This window comes from Montipora capricornis, chromosome 11, assembly GCF_036669925.1.
Source record: "Montipora capricornis isolate CH-2021 chromosome 11, ASM3666992v2, whole genome shotgun sequence".
Taxonomy (NCBI): Eukaryota; Metazoa; Cnidaria; class Anthozoa; order Scleractinia; family Acroporidae; genus Montipora; species Montipora capricornis.
The window spans coordinates 3,607,803-3,629,491 of record NC_090893.1 but is presented as its reverse complement, the minus strand read 5'-3'; the positions used below and the strand labels follow the sequence as shown (position 1 = coordinate 3,629,491).

The following is a 21,689-nucleotide window of genomic DNA, read 5'->3' as shown; positions in this document are numbered from 1 at the left end:
CAGACAGTTTACAGCCTGCAGAATATAACAACCCCATACAAATCGCAATGAAATCTGTTGCCTGTATTAGCCTAATCCGTTTGTCCGACAAAGGTAGGTTGGACTGCAAAAATTAAATATTCTCTTATTGACAATTCAGGTCAGGTTAAATCCATTCTGGTCACCTGAGCCTTGGATCGAGAAAAGCTCTGGGGTCGAGATTGAGGTTAAATCGTACGCTTGAATGTTTCACAGATAAGACTTTGGCCTTTTGCCTGTTCATGAAAGAAATCGGTGGCAAATTCTAGCGATCTAACAGGGTACGAGTGACAATTGGGCAACTTAGTTCAGTCTCCTCGATTACTGTAAGAATACCAGAATCTCTTATTTTTGTTGTAGCCATTACATTACCAACCTCGTTCCAAAGGCTTTAAATTCCCCTCACTTGTTGCGGTTGGTACAAAATCATTATCCATTCGCGGACCTCAATTTAATAAAAAAAATCCACTACGATCAAGATCCTAAAAGGTTAAACGGATAACTGGGATTTACCTCTTTACGAGCTAGACAAGATATGTAATCGTATAAGCGAGGCAAAGTCGGACAAATGCGTTTTGCAGACTGTTGTACCTCAGCAAAGACCACTAATTATAGAAATTACAATAACTCTCGCTTTTGAGTCTTGAATGGGGCTAAAAGCTTTAAGGCCTAAGACAACATATCATCCCCTAAAATTCTTTTATTTTTTTATTGAAAAGTCTGGAGCCGTACTGTCTAAATTCCCTTCCGTGAAAAGTTCGCAGCGAGCAGCGGACCATCGAGAATACCCATTCCTTGAATGGTAAAGTTAGAAGAGTTTCCGTAAGGCCACCTTGTAAAGCATTCTGAAATCTACTATCGTTTAAGACTCCTATGAGGAGAGACTTTACGCTGATAAATTAAAAAAGGTGTTTTACGATCGCAATTGAAAGTTTGATTAAGTGCAAAGAAGGGTATCACTTTCTTAACGGATTAAGGGGGGTGAGTTCGACAGGTATAATAACGCCCTGGAGCGGAATAACTGCAAAGCCTCAAAGCTGAATTTCCTTTCTTGCTTATCCCAGCTGTGTCGCATTCAAGGAGTTGGGTTTCAGCGACCTGACGTGATTCTTATCGCTTAAGGATTATAACTGCTAAATGTTTATATAGATGCTATTGTTTTATCTCGATGGATGTTTTTACTAGACCAGGAGACAAGTTGCTTTTGTCACGAAGATCATACTTTGTACCCTTGAATCTTTCCTGATCTTGCTGTGATCCGGCGACGTCCTGTCTGCTGTCCCAAATCACGCGGTCGCTGTTGAGACGACCAGCTGCCTGCAGATGTGGCGTTGATTTGAATAAAAGCTCGCGGTTGGACTAGCAATTTAACTCTTTGCAAGAGGCCACCGGAGACGCAAGTCTTAGAGAAACAAGCTGAACCGCTGTGCGAGCAAGACTTGTCATTGCCTCTCCTTCGGGTAAGTTGTTCTTTTGCAAAACTAGTAGAACGAGAAAAAGTTAAAGGAAAGTCGTTGGATGAAAAGGTAATTCGAGAATGATGATTTTATTTCTTACCCCATTCTTACCCCATGTATATTATTAATTAACACCTAAAACGGGAGATCTTCGAACGCAAAGGGTCTACCATATTGATGTTTAACATCAAGCCATTGACGATCTATTGACGTGTCAATCCTTTCTCTCGCCTCTCACAAAAAGGTCCATAAGATAGTTCGATTAATTTCGGAAGTAGTAAATCAACAAATTTTCTTAACGAGAATGTGCGGTTAGTCTAGTTTGAGTGCTCAAGATCGAGGTACAATTACTTGATAATTGGCTGCCTTCTCATTTTGTTGACTTTGGAAAAAGGTCTTTTCCTTGAATTATTTTGGGCACTAAAACCTTAATTTTTTCCGGAATCGTTTGGATTTTAGTTTAAGTCCAGTTATGAACGCGGCGCGTGCCTTAAACAAAACAGGCATTCTGATCTCTCTCAAGGATATATTTAGCCTCCACAGTATGGATAGTGCACAAACATTTCAACGTTTTTCTCACGAAAGATTCTAGGAAGTTTAAGCAGACGACAGCTGCGGAAACAAAAACGTCAGCCAAAAATATAACTTAGCGCTACCCCAAGTATTTCGCAATTATTCCATCTTGTTCACCTGGTATACAATACAAAACAGAAGTCAAAACAGAGAATGAATGGTTCATTGTTACATTCACGTTGTCGTCAAAACCTAAAATTTGGTGATTTCACGTAGTGGTTTTGTGGAGAACGGCAAAGAAATGCACGGAAATTCGTGGTGCACGTGCAGTACGAGTATTTTTTTTCTTTTTTAACCAATAATATTCTTGCTTTGTGGCGTTTCCGTAGCCGTAGCAGTAGCCTTTGCTTAAACTCCCCACTTTCATACAAAATACAATGCGTCAATCCTCAGAAATTCCAACCATGTTTATGCCAAGAAATTGGAAAAGTCTGTAATCGGGTGGGGAAGACACGAACGGTCCACAACCCAGACACTCTACGGTACATCAAAATTAACCACAGAGAACTGACGCAACGTCGATTGCAGTGCGCGTGTGTACCATATTATAGATGAAATGAGCTAAAGCTTAGAAGTCTTCATGGGACTGCAATTAATTGGGAAGGCTACACTGGAATTTTACGTCAAAGTAAACATGTTTTAGTTTTTTAAAAGATCACAAAAACAACTTAAATCAGGCTTTTTCTAAGGCAGAACACCCGCAATGAGATCTTTCAATTCGTCCTCAAATGTGTTTTTAGACAGAACTCTCAAAGCATAGTCAAAGGGGCATCGTCACGCACCTTCTGATCTTTTTTGGTTTAAACTGCAATGAAATAATTATTTACGACCTTGCTCGGACGTTGAATGCTATAGTAATCACAAGCGAAAGAGCAAAAGAGGTAATTACCCATGTTCATTTATTTATGCTGAAAGACGCACAAGCATTTTTGCAATGAACGGAATGTATATAGTTAGACGGAGAATCGCATGACTTATCATGAGACTATGAGGTCTTACAGTAGTTGTTTTGGTATCAATTAAGTAACCAGTCTGGTGTTTACCAGAGCAATTACATTTTCTTTGTCATTTCCGTTGCCTTCGAACATAGCGGCCATTGCGAAAACTATTGCGCAATAGTCATCTTAGTCATCACAAGCGGGGACTGTTGTTGATGCGAAAAACGACCTAGTCCTTCAGCAATCAGATTTTGCAATAAGAAAATAATGAGTTAGTGATGACACATGATACCGATTTCTCAGTATAATACAAAGTATCTGAAATAGTCAACTTAAATATTGAAGTCACGATCCGTTTCCATTCGAAAGAAGAATGGTAAATAGCTTAACCGCGCCTTCAAGTCGAAGTAAGAATTTGAGGTAGTCACATTTAGTACGTCACATTCCGTTTGCGGTACCGAATAGCTCAAAGGTAGTTTGCAACTTCGATTTTGCGAGGTCTTAGTGATCAATTTAAAGATAACTTTGGGTTTTCTACAGCTGCCAGGGTTAGTGGAAGAGGCCCTAGGTAAGTTATATAGATACCGCCAAGACTGGCAAGGAATTTGGTCCGATAAAATGTTCTTATTTGGTCCTTGAAAATCTTTGTAGGTGTAGAATGTCAATAATTCCCCGTTTGTTTGCATTGTCTTACTTAAGGTTCTCATTATTTTACAGAATTATACTGATCCAAAACCAACAAAAACAATCACTTGATAACTGAGACTTTGAAACTAACCAACTTTATTCCACCCTTCATAAACTGTGAACCGAGGAGCTAGGAAGGCCGTCTTTATAAGTCGCAATGCAAAAAACTTTTTTATAAAGTTCTTGGTCAATTTAAAGTGCCCCTGTGATAAAAGAAAAAAAAACACTTCCTTTTTTCCTTCAGATTTTGAAAGTGTGTTTGCTTAACACTGACTGGCAAAATTTTGAGCTTTGATTTTTATCCAAGGTCGTTTACTTTGAGTGTAAGTTTTGGATTTCACGGTCCGCCATTACTCACGTTCAAAACTGACCGATTGGACCTCAGAGGGTTGGATCCAGGAATAAGTGAAGTCAGAGGCTCACTAGCTTAAAATGTCAGCGTGTGAACGCAGCTTATTACATATGCAAAGCGAGAGTTTGAAAGTCTGAAAGCCCAAAACCCCCGTGCTGCATATTAATTCTGCGGCGTACACACGTATTGCATTCTTAAACTAGTGAGCCTTTGACGTCATTTTCTCCTCGATCCAGCTCTCTCAATAACATAATGTTAGTAACGGCGGACCATTAAATAGGAAAATTGCAGTTAAAATAAAGAGGTGTCTTTTTGAAATCAAGGCTTAAAACGTGGGTCACTTAGTGTTTTGTTAACATAGTTTTGAGATCCAAAGAAAAATATGAATTGATTTTTTGGTCACAGGGGCACTTTAAGTAACCACGCCAAAATTAACAAAGAAAAATAATCATAAAATGAGCAAATTGAAAAAGCGAAATATGAACTGTGTAGAGCTATATAACCGATTTGATTTTCTTTCAAAAGTAAAATAACAAAATTAGTTTTTAGAAAGGTAGTCTTAACGTTGATCTTGACGTTACAAACGTGCCCATTTTGACTGATCACACGGATGCGATTGGGTTTGAATTCTTTCTTTCCGACTTTTTGTACCTAGTGATTAACTCCCAAACATCTGTTCTAGGTAGCTCAGTCATCTAGAGGCCAAATTATTAAAATAGGGCGACTGCATTGGCGATTGTTTGGTTGCGAAAGTAAAGGAAATAACCCGGCAAACATACAAAGATAACCGTAACTCAAATTCCCCTGCGGCGTCCAAACTTAACCCGATCAAATAATGTTAGGAGAAAATGGAACTGAAAAGAAACATAACCATTTTAATAGAAATAGAGGAAGCTTGTTCTGCAAGTGCGGGCTATAAGTTTTTTTAGTCATGAAATCTTCTCCCTGTTGTTTTTAAAAATGACAATTTGCTTTGACGCATGTGATTGCATGCATGGGAATCCTGAGGTAAACTCGATGGCACTTCAATTTATCGAAACTTGTGCATGAGGTATCGTTTAGATAACATTGTAGCTTAGCTTTCACGCCAGAAAGTGCTGGCCCTAGAAAGTGTTAAACGCTTGAAAAACCATCTTTAAAGCTCTTTCAGGTATCTAATTAACCATATCAATCCAATTGGTTCCAGATTTTGAATTTTTCCCCACGCCTTGCCAGAAATTCTAACAATCTATACCGCAGAAAGATTTGCTTATGTATGGTCTACACTACCTCCAAGCTAAGTGGATACGATAAAAAAAACCCTTAACTCCTCGAGTACGAGTGATGAAAGCCCTTTTGTTTCGGGTTGAAAAGTTCGTGATAAACTTTGTTTGCGGTCTTGTCAGGCCATCTAGGTCAATTTGCTCTCCAATACCAATTCGTGGCTTTACGATAATCAGATTTACGCTATCCAACAATAATATTCTATCACAAGGAAACGTTTTCAGTTGATTTGTCGGTTGCTTTTCCTTTTTTAGTTCTCTGCGTGATGAAAGGCCAAAAAATCGCGCTTTTTTCAACCAATGAGAAGGAACCTGGCATTTCCCCGCTCTGAATGAGGGCTAGACCGTTGTACTTAATTGTACCACTTTTAATTTGTCCAGTTCATTGCCTTCGTCTCTCGTGATCAGGTTGAAGCAATAACCCTGGTGTTGCTTCTTTGCGAAAAACTTCCCAAAAACTTCACTCATGAAATTATAATCCGCTTATTATGAAAAGCTCGTATTGGATCGCTGTTTCCAAAAGACTGCATAATATGACAAAAAATACTTGGAGAATTTCATGCTTTAAAACACTTTCTATTTGAAACTACAGGGGGTGGGGAGAAATAGCACCTAAATTAGAAAGCGCCGGCGATCTCGCCATGTTATCTTGACACAAATTTAAATTATCTATTCACGTGAACAACATAGTTTGATCTTAAAATATAACTACTGGTACGCGGGCTTAAAGAAGCGGTAAAGGCGATCCCGGCGGAATGAAGCAAGTTAAGAAGACTATAATGTCATTTACCAACGCTACTTTTACTTTTTAACGGTGACGAAAGGAAAGCTTGGAAAATTGAAAAATTCAGGTTTGAGCGAATTTTTCAGGTATTCATTTCCTTACTGCCAAAGTAGCGTTTACAACTGCGCTGATATTCAATCTTAAATCCCCTCTCTTGGAATGCTGCCACCTTTGTCTTTTTTAAGAATGACATAAACTGTAAGCTGATGGCGAAAATCGCGGATCCAGGATTTTTCTTAGCAGGAGGTGGACCACTAAGGAATAGCGTAGCAGACTAGTGACGTATTTTTTTTGCAGAATACCCCGCCAGTCTTATGAAAACGCCTGAGGTCATCTCGGGAGGGAAGGGGGGAAGGGGGAGAGGGGGTGCGCGCACCCCCTGCACCCTCCCCCTAGACTAGATCCTCCCCTGAATCGTGACTCTTCCCTTAAAATACAGTCTTGTCTATTTTGAAAAAAAAAAGAGTTCGAGAGCATATTAAAAGTGCGATGGCAAGTTTCCAGTAGTTTTGTATTGACGGATGTAACTACTTCAAAAAGCCAGATTAGGAATGAAGCAAGGAAAAAGATTAGGAAATCTGGCTGATGGAGGCGTTGTGGGAGGCCAAGTTCATGACTGGCCCTACAGAAAGACTGGATTAGATGACAACAAGTCCTGTCACCAGTTAATCAGTTGTAATATCTACATATAATTTTCTACAGGTCACATGAACTCCGAGAGAAATATGGTCCCGTAGCAGGTTTACACTCTCATAAAAATCAGAATGATCGGCGTACGTGCTTTGATGGAAGTAGACATGACTAAGCTAGCGCTAAAGGTGCATACCCAGCTTAAGTTCGAAACTTGTAATCAGTGCAGAACGATGGTGACTCTTGCTTGTTTTCTCGAGGTTGTTAACCAATCTCTTTTCCCCGTTTTACATGTGTTTAGAATTTATCTCTACGTTTGAAACCAGTCCCTTTCCAGCCTTACGTCTCTCTTTTGTACTAGATTTATACACCTGACTTCTGTGTTTCGTATAGCTTTTAAATTCTCCATCAGTGCCAATACGCTTACGTTTGAAAACGTTTGCTTTTTTATACGTTCCCCCCATTACTCACTCTAAAATTCCCGAAAACGTCGACAAAAACAAAGATTTTTGCAAAGTATCGTCTCGAGTATTACTACTGCGAACAACCGCATTCGAATACTTAAAGGGGCTAGAACACGCTATTTTAGGTAATTTTGTATAATTTTGTTAATTATGAGCTCTAAACGTCAAATTGGCAGAGCAAGAGTCTTTCATTTGCAAAATCACGGCCACATAACAACTGAGAATGATTTTCCAGCTGTGTAAATGACATTTTGATATGGACTGATATAAATTTGAAAAAAGGTGGGCCGACGTTTTTCAAATTTACCCAAATTCAATCCATTTCAACCCTCTCCAGTTTTGTCCATCCATGTCCCTTCTTGGTTTCCCTGTGTCTTGTTAGAGTTCTTCTATAGTTTTGAACAGTTACTTTGATATTTTAGTTAATTCTATGACCACTCGATAAGTGCTGAAGTTGACTAAAATTGCGTGGCCTAGCCTCTTTAAAAGTCTTGAAAACTTTGAAGCGAAAGAATAGAAAACGTTTGAAACGCATCAGTGTGGATAGGTCCGTCAAAACGGAGACTTTTGAAGACGGCGACATGAAAAGCGATGGAGAATTTTGAAAACCGTTGTTTTCATCGTTTTCGAATGCTTTAATGAGGCCCTCCCAGGGGGTGGGGGGTGGGGGTCCTTGTTCCCTTTAAATATTTGCTTGTGTTCCCTTGTTCCCCAAATTACTTTCAAACTTGTTCCCAACTTTTTGATCCCTAAAATTGTTTTCAATCATTTTTGTTCCCCTGTTCCCTAAAATATTTTGATATTGTTCCCCTGTTCCCCAGTTCAAATTAGCCATGTTCTCTTGTTCCCCAAAACCCCTGGGAGGTCCCCAAAACCCCTGGGAAAAACGGTAGGGATAGTATGGATGAACATCACGACAATATGCATATTCCTCAAATTTTTCTCGTTATGCGTCAAAAGTAAAAGTAGAAGATTGCGAGTCATGTTAAACCCAATAACAAAACATTATAATTATGTGCGAAATGAGTTATGAAGATCTCAGCTCCTACGAAAGTCCTTAGAGTGTGTCTTTAGTAAACAACACTTATTAATAGGATTTGCGATCTAATTTAAGGGCTCTAGGTGATTGTGGGATTTCTTTGCCGCATAAAGAATAGACCCAGCACAAGCCGGAAATTGAAAATAAATCCGCTTAACACCAGAGGTAAAAATATGTTTCATCTCTCAAGACCGCGTAACAATACCTGTAATCCATAATGCAAACAAATCTGAAATGACAACAGAAAATTAATAACGGTGTTGAAATCCGGTTGGTTTTTTTTTTGCTTTTCTGCATCGCCGCAGTTTACTATTATCGCATTGACACAAGCTAAGTAGCACTTGGATTATCGGGACAGAATAATGAAGAGCAAAGAATCGCGCGTAATTTCTCCATCATTCAACCAGGCAACGCTTGTTGTTGCTTATAATAGAGACATAGATTCCTTCTTGGGGCTAAGAGCAAACAGCAGGCTTTTGATTGCCAAAGGCGTGACAACTTTTTTCCAATTTTTCCAACATTTTTGTGCTTTGACAGATCAAAGAAATGCAGCTGTAGCTAATAGGTAAGATTTAAACGAGTTTCATTGATTTTTTTTTGGGTCAAACCCAAATTTAAATATGCATTCACCACAACGCCATTCTCTCTGATTCCTCCATTATTGATGTTCTTAAGAAAGAAAATCAGCTTCTTTCCGGAAACCGAGAGGTCGTTCTATTTTGAGACCGTCTGGTGTTTTTCCACTCCCATGTCAAGTTTATCGCTCTCGAGTGCAGACAGACTGAATTAAAGTGGAACAAGAAAACTTACTTTCTCACAATCACTCACCGCGCACCAAGATAACAAATTGGTTTGGACGCGTTTTCTGTAAGTTGTTGAATCCAACTAAAAACAGATCGGCTCGTACTGTAGGTTCCGCTCCCGCTCCCCCTCCCCCCTTAATTCACCTCAACCATAGTGCAAGTAAAATTGGGCATCACAGCTGGCGGATTAATGTGCACGTGCGAGGCATTCGAGTGATGACATTCACTAAGACCGAAGCCCTCAATAATACTCGTCATCAGGTTCTCGCCAAAAAATACAACTCTCGCACGTTAAACAAAATATTGCTAGCTCGGCCAGGCTAACGTTTTAATTGACCCAGATAGTAACTGACTCAATAGCCCCTAAAATGTGACCTTACCGATGAAGGACAAACGCATTCACGAATAACTTACTTTTGGTAACTTTCTAATTTCTCATTGAGGAATGGCATAAACTGATTAAATGAAATTATCACGTGGTAACTCAACACGCCCACGCCCCCACAAGAAAGGAAAAAAGCTGTTATAATCCGGTGTGCACTTCACGAACAATCCATCCTGAATGATCGGTAGGATCAAAAAAGCTTGGCTACAGGCAAACTATTCACTGAGAACACAAAAATGGAAAGGTTCCAAAACTAACTTGAAACTAATATTATATTGGATCAAAATCTCAAAGCAATTCTTTTTTCATCCTCGTGTAGGGGAGTATAGGCATGCAACCATTGCCAAGGACAGCAGATCCTAGCATTACTACCGGAAATTCCGTGCCCCACTCTCTGTGAACCGATGTGTGGGTTCATTCACGTCTTACAGGGTTATGAATATCGAATTGTTCTTACTCGAGAAGACTTTGGGCCAGTTATTTAAACAAAGTCTAACTTAGGCCGCGGCTTAAGACAATCAGTGGACCTCCAAATATGTTTATAAGCGGTATATTTTAAGTAGATAAATTGCTGTCTAGTCTGGAATCCAAACCTTCTTGTTACCATCAGCAGCAGACAATATTTAGATATGATTGTTGGCAACATTGAAAAAGGCTTAGAACGCGGTTTTGTTAAACATTGGCTAAACTATGTTTTAATAATCGACCCTTTAAGTCTGACCATTTGCAACTGTCATTAAAAAGTTAAGTTATTGCAACACCTTCTACTCCGGTTCTTTCAAGACTCTCTGTCTATATACCGAGATGCTTTGGGCACCTTTGTTTATGTTTTCATTTGACTTTAAGTAACGAGTGGGAAAGAAATAAGCGACAAAAAGCTACAAAGGAATACTAGAAAAGCTGGCCAGTCGAATAAAAAAAAAATTGCAATGCGGAATAAAGCGCCGCTGCCGCTCTTGGACTTGGAACATGTTATCGGGTATTTCGGATTGATTTTGTCACCTTACGCGGCTCGCATCGCCATAAATATGTACAAAACAAATTTCAATAAAGTACATTCAATACTGATCTCCGTTGTTGGTAAAAGTGCTCGTTTGTTTTGCTTTTGACAATTTGTAAAAAAAACATATATGCTATTCATTGAATATACTCTTCCTTTCAAATTTGTTCACTAAGGCTCTGCTGCAAACGATGCCGTTAACAGTCACACGACTACTTGGGTATCGTTCAATTCGGAAATGTTTTCAGGAATGCTTTTAACTAGTAACCAAACAAAAGCATCTCATCCAAATGTTATATGAAACAATAATTAGAATTCCAAACAAGTCTCGAAATAAAATGAGTAACTATCCAGGTATTTAATTATAAAGAGATTACAAATGCCACTCGGCTTATTGCGAAAGGACATCAGCAAACTCAGTTTTAGTTAAAAGTTTGTGGTATCACAGTGAATCGATTTGGGCTCTCATTGATCTCGAACTCAAATTTCCGTGAATATACTGCCTTTAGCGGATCAGGTCGTAGCATTTCTTGAATTGGTTGTCGGTCTAACTGCTCAGTCCTCGAACCCACGTTCAAACGCTTGCGAATTGCACTTAACGACAAAATATCTCGTCCCTAATAAACTATGATAGTGTAGGTGTAATAAGAAGCACTAAGTAACAACAAATCCCGAGGGAGAGTCTTAAAACCGACACGGAGTGATTGGCCGTCTGAAAATTGAACTAAAGAGTTTAAAACGGCACTCCCAAGGTGGGCAAAAAAACCGATCGGTGGTTTGTGCTCGTGCTTAGCTTATGCCGAAATTTATAGGAAAAATCAATTAACCAACAGCAAAGATTTAATCGGGAAACATGTTTCACTCGCTAAATTAACGCTCAAGGCTCAAGGTTGGCGAGGAAGTGGTTACCCTGGCCTTAACACTTGGCAAGGCTATTCGGCCATAACACCCCTCTTCAACAGGGTCTCCCTGAGTCATCAAAATTCACGGAAAGAAAAAGGCGTTGAAAAGAAACCGTGTCATAGTCAAAGTTGAACGATTCTTCAGAAACACATGTAATGGCTGTAACTGTTCAATTTGCCCAATACATTCTGGTTTAAGATCATTTGAATCCAAGCATATTTCAATACTGTCAATTGCGTTTCCGCTGCTTTTAAACAGGCCCGCGCAATGGGCAGAGTAGAGAAAGTGATTCCCTTCACTTATAATCGGCAAATTTAACATTGTGGTTTGAAGACCAAGCTTGGACAAGAGTGTGATTGAGTTATTTCGTTAGCAAAATAAATAAATCGATGCATTGAAAAGGGTGAGGGTTTTCGTGAAAGTAGCGCGGCCCCAATACCTTTAGGTGTCCAACTTGTGACCTTTCCATTACTTGTTCGTGTTCTCAACCATCGAATTAAACAAAGACTAGTTAAGCCAGCTTTAAACTAGCACAAAAATCTGGCACGGCGCTTCGAAATCACGGTAGCGTACCTACGTTTTTCGGGCGGCACGACACGGCACGGTAAATTTTTGGTGTGTGAACAGAACAAACAGAAGACATATTAGGCACCCTTGCCAGAAATTAAAAGGGTGCCGGGAACATTTCTGGACGTGTGCTTGGCACTCGAAATATTAGTATACCATGTCAATTTTGTGCGTGTGTAAAAGGGGTTCAGGACACATTGTCAAAAAACAACCGATCTGCAATCCTGATACTGTGGCTAAGAACTGAAATGTCAACAATAAATGCCCGCGCATTCACAGTCATGGCGATAAGAATGTCTAAATCAGTTCATCAAGTGGTCTGTTTAAAATCATTTATTACCTGAATCACGAGAGAAAACCAAACCTTCAAGGGTAGGTTGCTTTAAGTTTTCACACTGATCATCGTGTTGCCATAAGCAGCAGTTCAACCCACTGTCAAGAGAAGTATTGTAGTCATCTATTTGACCCTGCCCTCGCGGCTAGACGCTGTTTCATGTATTTTGATGTTTACTGCGTGTTGCGTGTTCAAGCGTTTTCGCCAATGAAAACACTTCACTTCACTACAAAGTTAACTAGAGACTGACCTCTCACCATATCGGAAACCTTAGAAGAGGCAGAAAATCGCAATTGCTACCAAATGAGGCCGGATCGGATCCCGTGCTGAAACCTACAAGCTTGTCACTTGACATGCAGCTTAATTGATTTTGGAACTTAAAGAAGTGTTTGACTATGTACTAGCTGTTTAGTCTTCGCCGAACAAGGATCGCTTGAAGACAATGTTAAGGTGCTGATGGTGACCGGATGTAGTTAAAGGCAGTCCATGCTTTTTCCTCTCCCAAACCAATAAATCCATTGTCATCAATTGCAATATTAATAAGTCCTCGTTCAAGGCTCAGGTCGATTCGAAATTCGCACATCCTGCACGCAAACGTGAAAGCTAGCAGGGAAGGCAGTCACGCTATATATTTGCCTTCACGGAGAACAAAAGCAAAATCAAAAAATATAAACAGAGAGAAATTATTTGTCTGGGGGTTCAGGCCAATAATTATTGTCCATCTAAACTCTCTTTGTCAATTTAGACCTTGTTTTAGCCTACATGTTGTTTTACTGAAAACCAAAGTTGATATAGTATTGGCATCAAAGAATATGTTTCAACGTCGTCCATACTTTAGTACGGACAGCAAGGATGGATCAAACATTACTTCCAGTTTAAACTCCTAAATGCTCTCACAATTGGACAGGGTGAATTGTTAACACAACGCATGTTACATGATTAGAGAATTTATTATGAATCAACTCAGAGATATGATAACGTTTATATTAGTTATCAATGGTTACGAAAAGTTGATTTTATCCGACGCCTTCAGATTTGCGAACTGACGTGTCGGGCGTTAACCCTTCGGCCGTTGGAGCGAATACCTTCATCAAGACGATTTCCGTATCACACTCCCAACCAACGTGGCATCACAGTTCGCTCTAGAAACCAACGCCGTCATTCGTCACTGAGTTATCAATGGATGCCCCCAAGAACACTTCAATGTCTCAAGTACGTTCAATCAATTACGATATATATCTATACCGACAAATTGTGTTTTCACCCAAATCTACAAATAGCTCACAAAACGTCATTTGTACGTCACGAGAACCATGTTTTGCAAATTGCTGGATCAATTAATCGTTGATCAAATTGATGTACAATATTACGCCGGAACATGATTTTTAAAACACCGAAGATCAGTATCTCGTTTTTCCATGTTTCTTGCTTACGACACTACAAATCAGTAAGGTCAATATCATGATCTGGATGAAATCAATACAAGTATCTTAAGACTTCTTTCAAGAAATATCCCGCTGTCAAATTTCAAACATCAAAGGTCAACTATCGTTCATTTTGGTAATTTCATTAGCTCCCCATTACATCCCTCCCTCCGCCAGTGCTCCGTTTTATGGGAATTTAAGCTGAAGCCATACAGACATTATAAGTCAGGGAGGGGGGGGATCTAGCTCCAAAAGCTACGCACAGACTGGACAAATTAATTTTGTGCGTCAGAAAAAAAATCACTTTTTCCATTACCTTTTTCCGTGTCGCGATTAAACAAACGACACTGAAAACGAATTTGTAAGGTAACAGCTGGGTTGAACGCACATGGTCATGGATTTCAGTCCTGATCTTTTGTTTTCAAAGTCGCCTCATAGCAGCGACGCAAACAATATCACCTCATTGAAAAGAGATTCAACTCATGAAAAATCAGCCAATTCAATTGGATTCGTTCATTCTTCCTCTGTGCACCCGCTAACTGTACGCCTCAAACCCCGGCAAGACCACGACACTTAGAGTCTACTGATTAACCGAGAAGTGTGGCATCTTTGTAGTGATGGTTAAACTTTCCAGTCAAGTAAAAGAACAATACAATCTAGACTTTGTCTTACAACTCTGGCAAGTCCGTTCATAAACTATGTGAGAGCTGACTTCTGAAGCAAAAAATAATCGCAGTGTTAATAAAGCAAATTAGGTAGTTGCAACTGAAAAAAGACTTCTTAAACTACGTTTCTTCTTGCGTGTCCTCCATCAATACAATAAACACAATAAAACCTAGAGTTTGGCTCACAACTCTGGTTCATAAACTATGTGAGAGCTAAGAGACTACAACCTGACTTCTGAAGTAAAAGATCATCGCAATGTTAAGCAAAATTACGTAGTTGCAACTAAAAAAGCCTGCTAAAACTACGTTTCTCTCGAATGTCCTCCATCACAGCACACAACGATTGTAAAAACGTAAAAAGCATGGGACGCCTAATCCCCGGTTTCGTAATCCTGTGTCCTGTTCAGTTGTACAGCCCTTTCAAACTGCAATAGGTCGTGATTTTGTAGTAAACATTAATGTTATATTTTACAAATTTCGCGAATGTCTTCGATTTTCTCTTTCTTCTAAATGATAAAAAAGCCACTAACAAGGAACAAGGAAACCCGTAATGGGACTCAATCCGAGATCAGCATCCTTCGAACCTAGTAGTTCTCTGAGACAATTACAAATATAACAGGTTGAACAAATACGAGATTTCTTTTCAGTTTGTGAAATAGCTTTACGTATTTTGAAATTCAGATAAAAATAGGCGAGATAATCCAGTCCTAAGTTTACTGACGTCAGTTGTACCTTTTAATAAATCAGAATTAATTGAGGAACTGACAGAGTCACAAAATAAAGCTCATACCGTCGTTTTCTCATGTCAAACGACTCGATTTGTTTTCAGTTACACTGACTACAGATAGAAATAAAAACAACGGTATAGATACAAATGCAAAAACAATAGTATATTACTCATAGTTAAGTTTATTCTGTTAATCATTTTGCAAAAAGTCACTGAGTAATCTATTGATTTTTTCGTTTAAACTCACTGGAACATACAGTCCTATAACGACCCCCGGAAACACATCGTGTATAAATAAAGATAAATCATCGTCAGGAGCAGCGGCAGCATTGACAACGGAGCTGGCCAAGTTTATTGGCGTAACTAGTACTTCTAAAACCTCTACTGAGACACTTTTAGGGACAGAGCACTTAGTCGAGTTTTTAACGGATAGGCCATAGCCGGGCTTGATTCTTTATGGGAACACTACACAACGTTTTTTCGTATGTCCATGCATGTAGCTTACTGACAATTCATCATTTTACAAAATGTCGGAAGCTTAAGTCGATAGGCTGAAATAACTGACATCCGATTTCAGTGAGTATAGCTCTGGAACTTGCATGTTTCCGTAGACAAAAGCATTTTTTTTTTAATGTTGCAACTGCGACCGCGTTCACAACAGGGTGATATGAATGGCAATAACTTTTCAATTAATATACAGGGCTGTAATTTGAAATGTTTGTTTACTTCGTACCTACGAAAGTGACAGGCGTCATTCTAGTTTACACTAGGCGGGAACACACAACCGCTAAGTGTTCAGCGTAGTACTCCGGTTTCATGGGTGACGCACGCACAATATTTGGTTTGACGAGCATAATCCCAAAGACCCTATCCACGATTTTAGAGATGGGCCCATTGACCTTCGCAATTTGGTGGGAAAATCTTATTTTCATTTTTGCTTTACAATTTAAATATTGCGCTGTCAAACAAATACATTTGTCGAACGCAAGCCGCTCTTTTTAGACCAATGTCAACATCGGTTTGCCATAGTGACTACCGAGCAATTGAATCCGGGACATGACCTTAATTAATTGAATTCCTGGCTTTGTCCATGTTTTCCCTTAGCTTTAAATGAAATACCACGCTCGTAGACGGTCCTCTATACGCGGTCTGTTTTAACTCGCAAGCGTCAAAGTAACTTCAGGACCATCGGCGCCATTGTTAAAGTCTCACAAACATTTTTTTTATATTAGAGAGGATAAGTATGACGTTTACGCCAAAGGGAAAATGTCGGAGTGAAATTACGGTTTTGCCAAAAATGTAAGAACCCTGCTTGATATTAGCTCATTTCTGTCCTGTTTGCTCCAGGAGTCAAAGGAACGAGACAAGTTAAAATAAGAGAATTTTCACGCTTTTATGACAAGCAGGAACCTGTCGTTTTCCATTTCCCGTTGGCCGTAAACGTCATTCTAAACCACTCAATCCCAATGCATCATTGCCAATTTTTGTCAACGTCCGGGTTTGCGTTATGGCGTCCGAAAAATCCTTTTTTATCAACGAATTTGCTAAAATTACGGCCACTGGCCAGGACCTTCCAACAATAGTTAATCCAGTGACAGCTTTTGTATGTTTACTGGTGCCAGTGAAAAAATGATAAATCAAGCGATCATTAAATGTTCACCATTACAACAGTCTTGGTTTTGACAGGATTTGTATGAGTTGCGCAAGAAAATATTTCTACAAGACGTTGAAAATTAATAAAAGCATTCAAGTTTAAACCCCCCTCTCCTTTGTTTGCTAAATTCCATTTAAGAGCTTCCAGTTGACGAAGGTAACAATACCAGAGTAACAATCGGCATAGCAAGCAATTTAGACTATTCACCGCAGATAAGGTATACTGGCGCCACTTTTCTTAAGCCAACCCTAAGCGAAGTATCGATATTTAAGCTTCGATGTCTCACCCTTTGACTTCACAGACAATTCGTCCCTAAGCAGTTTTGCCAAACAATGCAAAACAATGAAATAGGTGTCGTAATTGTCATAATTACATGTTGTTTGCCTAATAAAGAGGCGTTAGCCGGAGACGAAAAGCAATATAAACCGTAAAGCTCACCAGAGGAGCTTAGTTGTGAAACGAGCTGATTCGGTACAGTACTCCAATTTTATCTTGTGCCTCTCGGACTAACAAACAGCACCAAAGACTTCCGTGCTCCTTAGGTCGTCTAGTACTTAGAGTCCTCAGACGAATAACGTTTCTCTTTTATCAGTCGGTAAGTCTGACTTTGAAAACTAGCCATTGAAGCTATACGCTATAATTTAGACCCCTTAATCCCGAAACTTAGGAGGCAGTTTTCGTGAGCACTTTGCAAAGAACGCAATCATTACCCCCACTTCGTTGTTGAATGAATTTAAAATATTTTCTCTTTCTTTTTCGTAGAAAGTAGTCTAAGATTCAAGAGAGAGCAATCTATTCATTATCGAGCCTAAGAGGTAAGAAGTTTGACTTTTTTTAGGTTTCGTTTGCTGTTGTATGTGGGTTAGTTGCGGAAATGGTGTTTATGATACAAAGCCATTCTCACTTTGTTATTAACCTAAATGATAAGTTGATAAGACAAATTGCCCAAAAGAGATTTGAAAGCTGAGTGACACCACCAGTGTTGGATTTGTCGCTATTCGTTAAACCACTGGACTCATTGTTGTATCAGTCCTTTAGCTGACATATTCATTAATCCAGGAATCGACGCAAGGGTAATATAACGTATTCAAAACAACCAAATAGGCTACAAACAAATAGGGACTCGAATTCCTTACGCGCGCCTATTTGATGGGCTCTGTGATGTTATCATGAAACGAGCCTGACGGTCAAAGTGGGAACAACAAACTGCACATCGATGCGAGCCACACTCTGTGTGACTACTAATGCCATTAAAGCCACAACGCGGAAACATTACAATGATGATAAAAATAGACAAGACAACAAATAAATTTTCTGGGTGCAAAAAAATACTGTTTCAAATTTGCGTGTCAAGTGCCGCGCCAAAAAGTTTATATTACCAATATAATATTATCGTGAAGATTCTACGTAAATTTAGTGGTTTCTACTGAATATTTTTACGCGTGTTGGAAATTCTCTTGTCTCGTCAGAATATTATTGCGCCGGAGCGGTACTATATAAGGAGCGCGCGCAAATTCATCACTAGTTTAAATTGTTTACTTTCCCAGCCTGCTGGTTTGATTTGGATGCACAAAAATGTAAGAGAAATTAAGATAAATACTTTGTGGTAAATTAGCTCAACTTTAATTCTTTCTTATGTTTGTTTTGTTTAGAATGGGAGTTTTGGGCTTCAACTCTTGCTGGTTGCTTGTCTTCCTGATTTTAACGGATCAACGATGTGTTTCTTCGTCCCCCGTTCTTCTATTGTCAGCTTTTAAGAAGAGCGAGTCCGTGGCGTTACCAGCCGAAAAAGATATACAGATGAGAAAGGGACTTTCCATTAAAGAAGAAAATGAAATTGCTACTACAAATCCTCCGTCAGAACTGAATAACCTTGTAGATTTATCGCAAGTTAAGACCAGCGACATCGATTTTAGAGCAGGGAGAATGCAGAAGAAAAATGACTTGCCACCAGGTGCTAGTTTTGGCAAACAAGCATTCATGCAACTGAGGGACTCAAGTCAAATTGCTACTACAAATCCCCCGTCAGAAATGAATAACCTTGTAGATGTACCGCAAGGTAAGACCAGCGACATCGATTTTAGAGCAGGGAGAATGCAGAAGAAAAATGACTTGCCACCAGGTGCTAGTTATGGCAAACAAGCATTAATGCAACTGAGGGATTCAAGGCAAACAGCCAATCAAGACCTATTGCTTAAAACCAAGCCAAATAGAAACCCGATTCAACTACCACTGAAACTGGATGATCGAGAGCTGGGCATTCAAGACGAACATAATAATCCTCCGAATCCACAAGTCCAATCCACGGTCAACCAACATCGACTAAACTCTGTTTTATCCCCGCATGTGGTTGTTCTCGACGATTTGCCCCTACATAAAGGCATGTCTCTCATAAATCTTGGTCATATTGATTTAAAACCAGACGTGTGCAAAGCTTATCAGTTCAAAGAAACAATAAGACACCGGGGTTGTAACAGCGTGAGCATCGATAACAACATGTGCTATGGACAGTGCAATTCGTTTTACATTCCCAAACGATTTGTATCTCGTTCTTACTGCGCTCCGTCAAGAATGGAAACATATGAAGTTCGACTGGAATGTCCCGGACAAACCCCTGACCATGTGGTAAAGAAAGTCTCTGTTGTCAAAGAATGCGCTTGCAAGGATTGTGGATTGGAAGATCCTTCGAAAGGAGAGTAACGATTCCCTATAATCAAAATTATCTACGCAACAGAGACGTGATCATCGATTACACCTTACACTTATTGGAAAAAAACAGATCGCGTCGCAGTAAAATTCAAAATTAGCTCGAACTAGCGCAAAGCGCACGTTTAAAGAAACAATTCGTACGCCTCGAAACGTCTTCGCAAGAGTCCAAGGCCTTAAAGAGATGCTTCATAAATCACGAGTGATGGATCAATACGGCAACCAATGTAGCATAGACTATACACATTTAAAAGTTGTAAACAAAATGTTTTTTTTTACATGATTAAGGAATATTTACTTGAGGCGACAGCTTCCATATTTAAACAGATTCTCGAAACAGTTAAATAATACATATAAAGGAATACTCACATACGCGCAGCCATAGAGCTAAGCAATAATGTTAAGAGACAATATTCTGAATATTTTGTATATAAGAAATAGTTCTATGATTCACAGTGGAATGACAGCAGTTACACACAGGAGTAATATTGCTCTTCCTGATGAGAAAACCGGATAAAAAATTGTTTCCGAAGGAGATAAGATTATTTTACGCCGAAAAGATAACTATCTGAGTAACATTGCATAAATTACTGAGAAATCATACCTTTCTAGGCTTCACTTAAAAACAACGCTAACGATGGAATTACTCAATAAATTAAAGGTAGTATCTTTGTTGGGTACCTACACTTTTCACAGTCAGACATTGTTACTTAAACAAAGGTAATTTCATTGTGAAAGATTTCTGAAGAATTAAATAAAGACAAAAGCTCAAATCGAGATTTATGGCCGTTTGTCAATTGGAAATGAGTTGTGTCACATCAGACGTTACCTGCGCAGGCAAGGACCTTAATTAAACCGACTACCGTACATAGAATAATAAATGGTGGCGAGAGAAAACTACTCGGTAGGTTTCATCCGAATGGTTAAGGACTTCACTCACAGACTCAAAAGCCAGAAACACCTTGTACAGCATATAAATTAGCGATGGCATCATAGGACAGAACGTTAATACGACTTGTCACACTTGCATGATTTTAAACCCTGTAAAAAAGCCACATTGTGCAGCCTTGATCTATTGATAAACCTGCGGCAACGTGGAAAGCTCTGCTTAAAGGTTCTTCCCAATACTTAAATGTTTGCGTTTCCGCTCTAAAATGTTACCAATGTCCATTTTTCTGTGGCGGTCACAGTTCAGCCTTTCTTCTGTCGGCTACAGACGAAAAAAATTCGACTGCTCATCCCTGAAAATGTACCTCGCTATAAATACGGATTTCTCGTAAAGACTGAATTAAGCTACCGACGAAGCAAATTTAATCAGCCGTCGTTCAAAAACAACGATATGGTTCAAGGTAATATCGTTTGCAAATATCAAACAACTTCCCACGTAGATGAGTACAATTCTAAACGCAAAATTGAATTTCACGGATGTTATTACTTAATCGAGCCCCCATTAACAAGAGAAGTTGGTTAATCACAATTCGATGGATGTTCATTAATAAATTACCACAATCAAAGAATTCAACACTGAATAGAAAAACCATTACGGCTATCTTCAGCTATGTAAAACACTCTTTCGGTTCCAAACAGACGCATCGCTCTTTCCGCCGTTCTTTCACTAAAGCCCTCCTTCGAAAGCAATGCAATCGATATCACCTTATTAACATACGTTTGCCGGCGCCGTGTTATAGTGTCACCTCTTGAAAGTCAGTCGGCTGGCACGCGCATGGTGCTTAGACTGTGTGTCTAGCAAGCTAAAGTGAAATGAACAAAAAGCAATATAAGTATGAAGTCTCAAATACGTAGTATCGATCGCAGAAACCTTCAAGCATCGATACCTGGGCGATACCTGGGCGATGTATCAGTTGATTAGGTGGCCGGAAAACACTCCTTTTGAAATCTTTTCTGGAAGGCAAACTCGCATGACAGGAAAAATCGACAGAAGCAGTTTATTCTTAAAGCATTAGCCTTTTCTAGGTGTGGTATAATCCCGGGATTACACAAGTTCGCAGGGGTTTGGATTAGCTCACAACAGACGGCTTTGATAAGTGCAGTAAAGCTTTCGCTTACCAATATGGATTCTGGTAAACTTAATGGTAGTGTCTTTATAGATTTAAAGAAAGCCTTTGACACTGTAGATCATAACATCTTACTGCGTAAACTTTCTTGTTACGGTGTCAATGGCAATGCTCTTCAGTTGCTTAAATCATATTTGATTGATAGAACACAAAGATCTTACGTAAATGGAGTCTTATCCACAGAACAATATGTATCATGTGGCATTCCCCAGGGAATACTTGGGTCATTTTTGTTTATAATT

General features: G+C 39.3%; 2 protein-coding genes across 10 annotated transcripts in view; one reads left to right on the top strand and one right to left on the bottom strand.

Moving 5' to 3' along the window:
* Window positions 1–21,689, bottom strand: part of LOC138024696 (uncharacterized) — a 94,987-nt gene that overhangs the window by 29,316 nt on the left and 43,982 nt on the right. The gene's annotated exons all lie outside the window — the stretch shown is intronic.
* On the top strand, window positions 541–20,151 carry LOC138024694 (uncharacterized). 3 transcript variants are annotated; one of them, XM_068871915.1, is made up of 3 exons: window positions 541–1,478; window positions 17,429–17,481; window positions 18,319–20,151. In XM_068871915.1, the coding sequence occupies exon 3, from the start codon at window positions 18,320–18,322 to the stop codon at window positions 19,364–19,366; it is 1,047 nt and encodes a 348-aa protein (XP_068728016.1). In that variant the 5' UTR covers window positions 541–1,478; window positions 17,429–17,481; window position 18,319; the 3' UTR covers window positions 19,367–20,151. The 3 variants fall into 3 exon arrangements, with proteins under 3 accessions (XP_068728016.1, XP_068728015.1, XP_068728017.1); XM_068871914.1 differs by lacking the exon at window positions 541–1,478 and adding an exon at window positions 17,106–17,261; XM_068871916.1 differs by lacking the exons at window positions 541–1,478; window positions 17,429–17,481 and adding an exon at window positions 18,153–18,243.

What these genes read in the sequence shown, in the direction of transcription:
- LOC138024694 (XM_068871915.1), top strand. Translation starts at nt 18,320, where the DNA reads ATGGGAGTTTTGGGCTTCAACTCTTGCTGGTTGCTTGTCTTCCTGATT.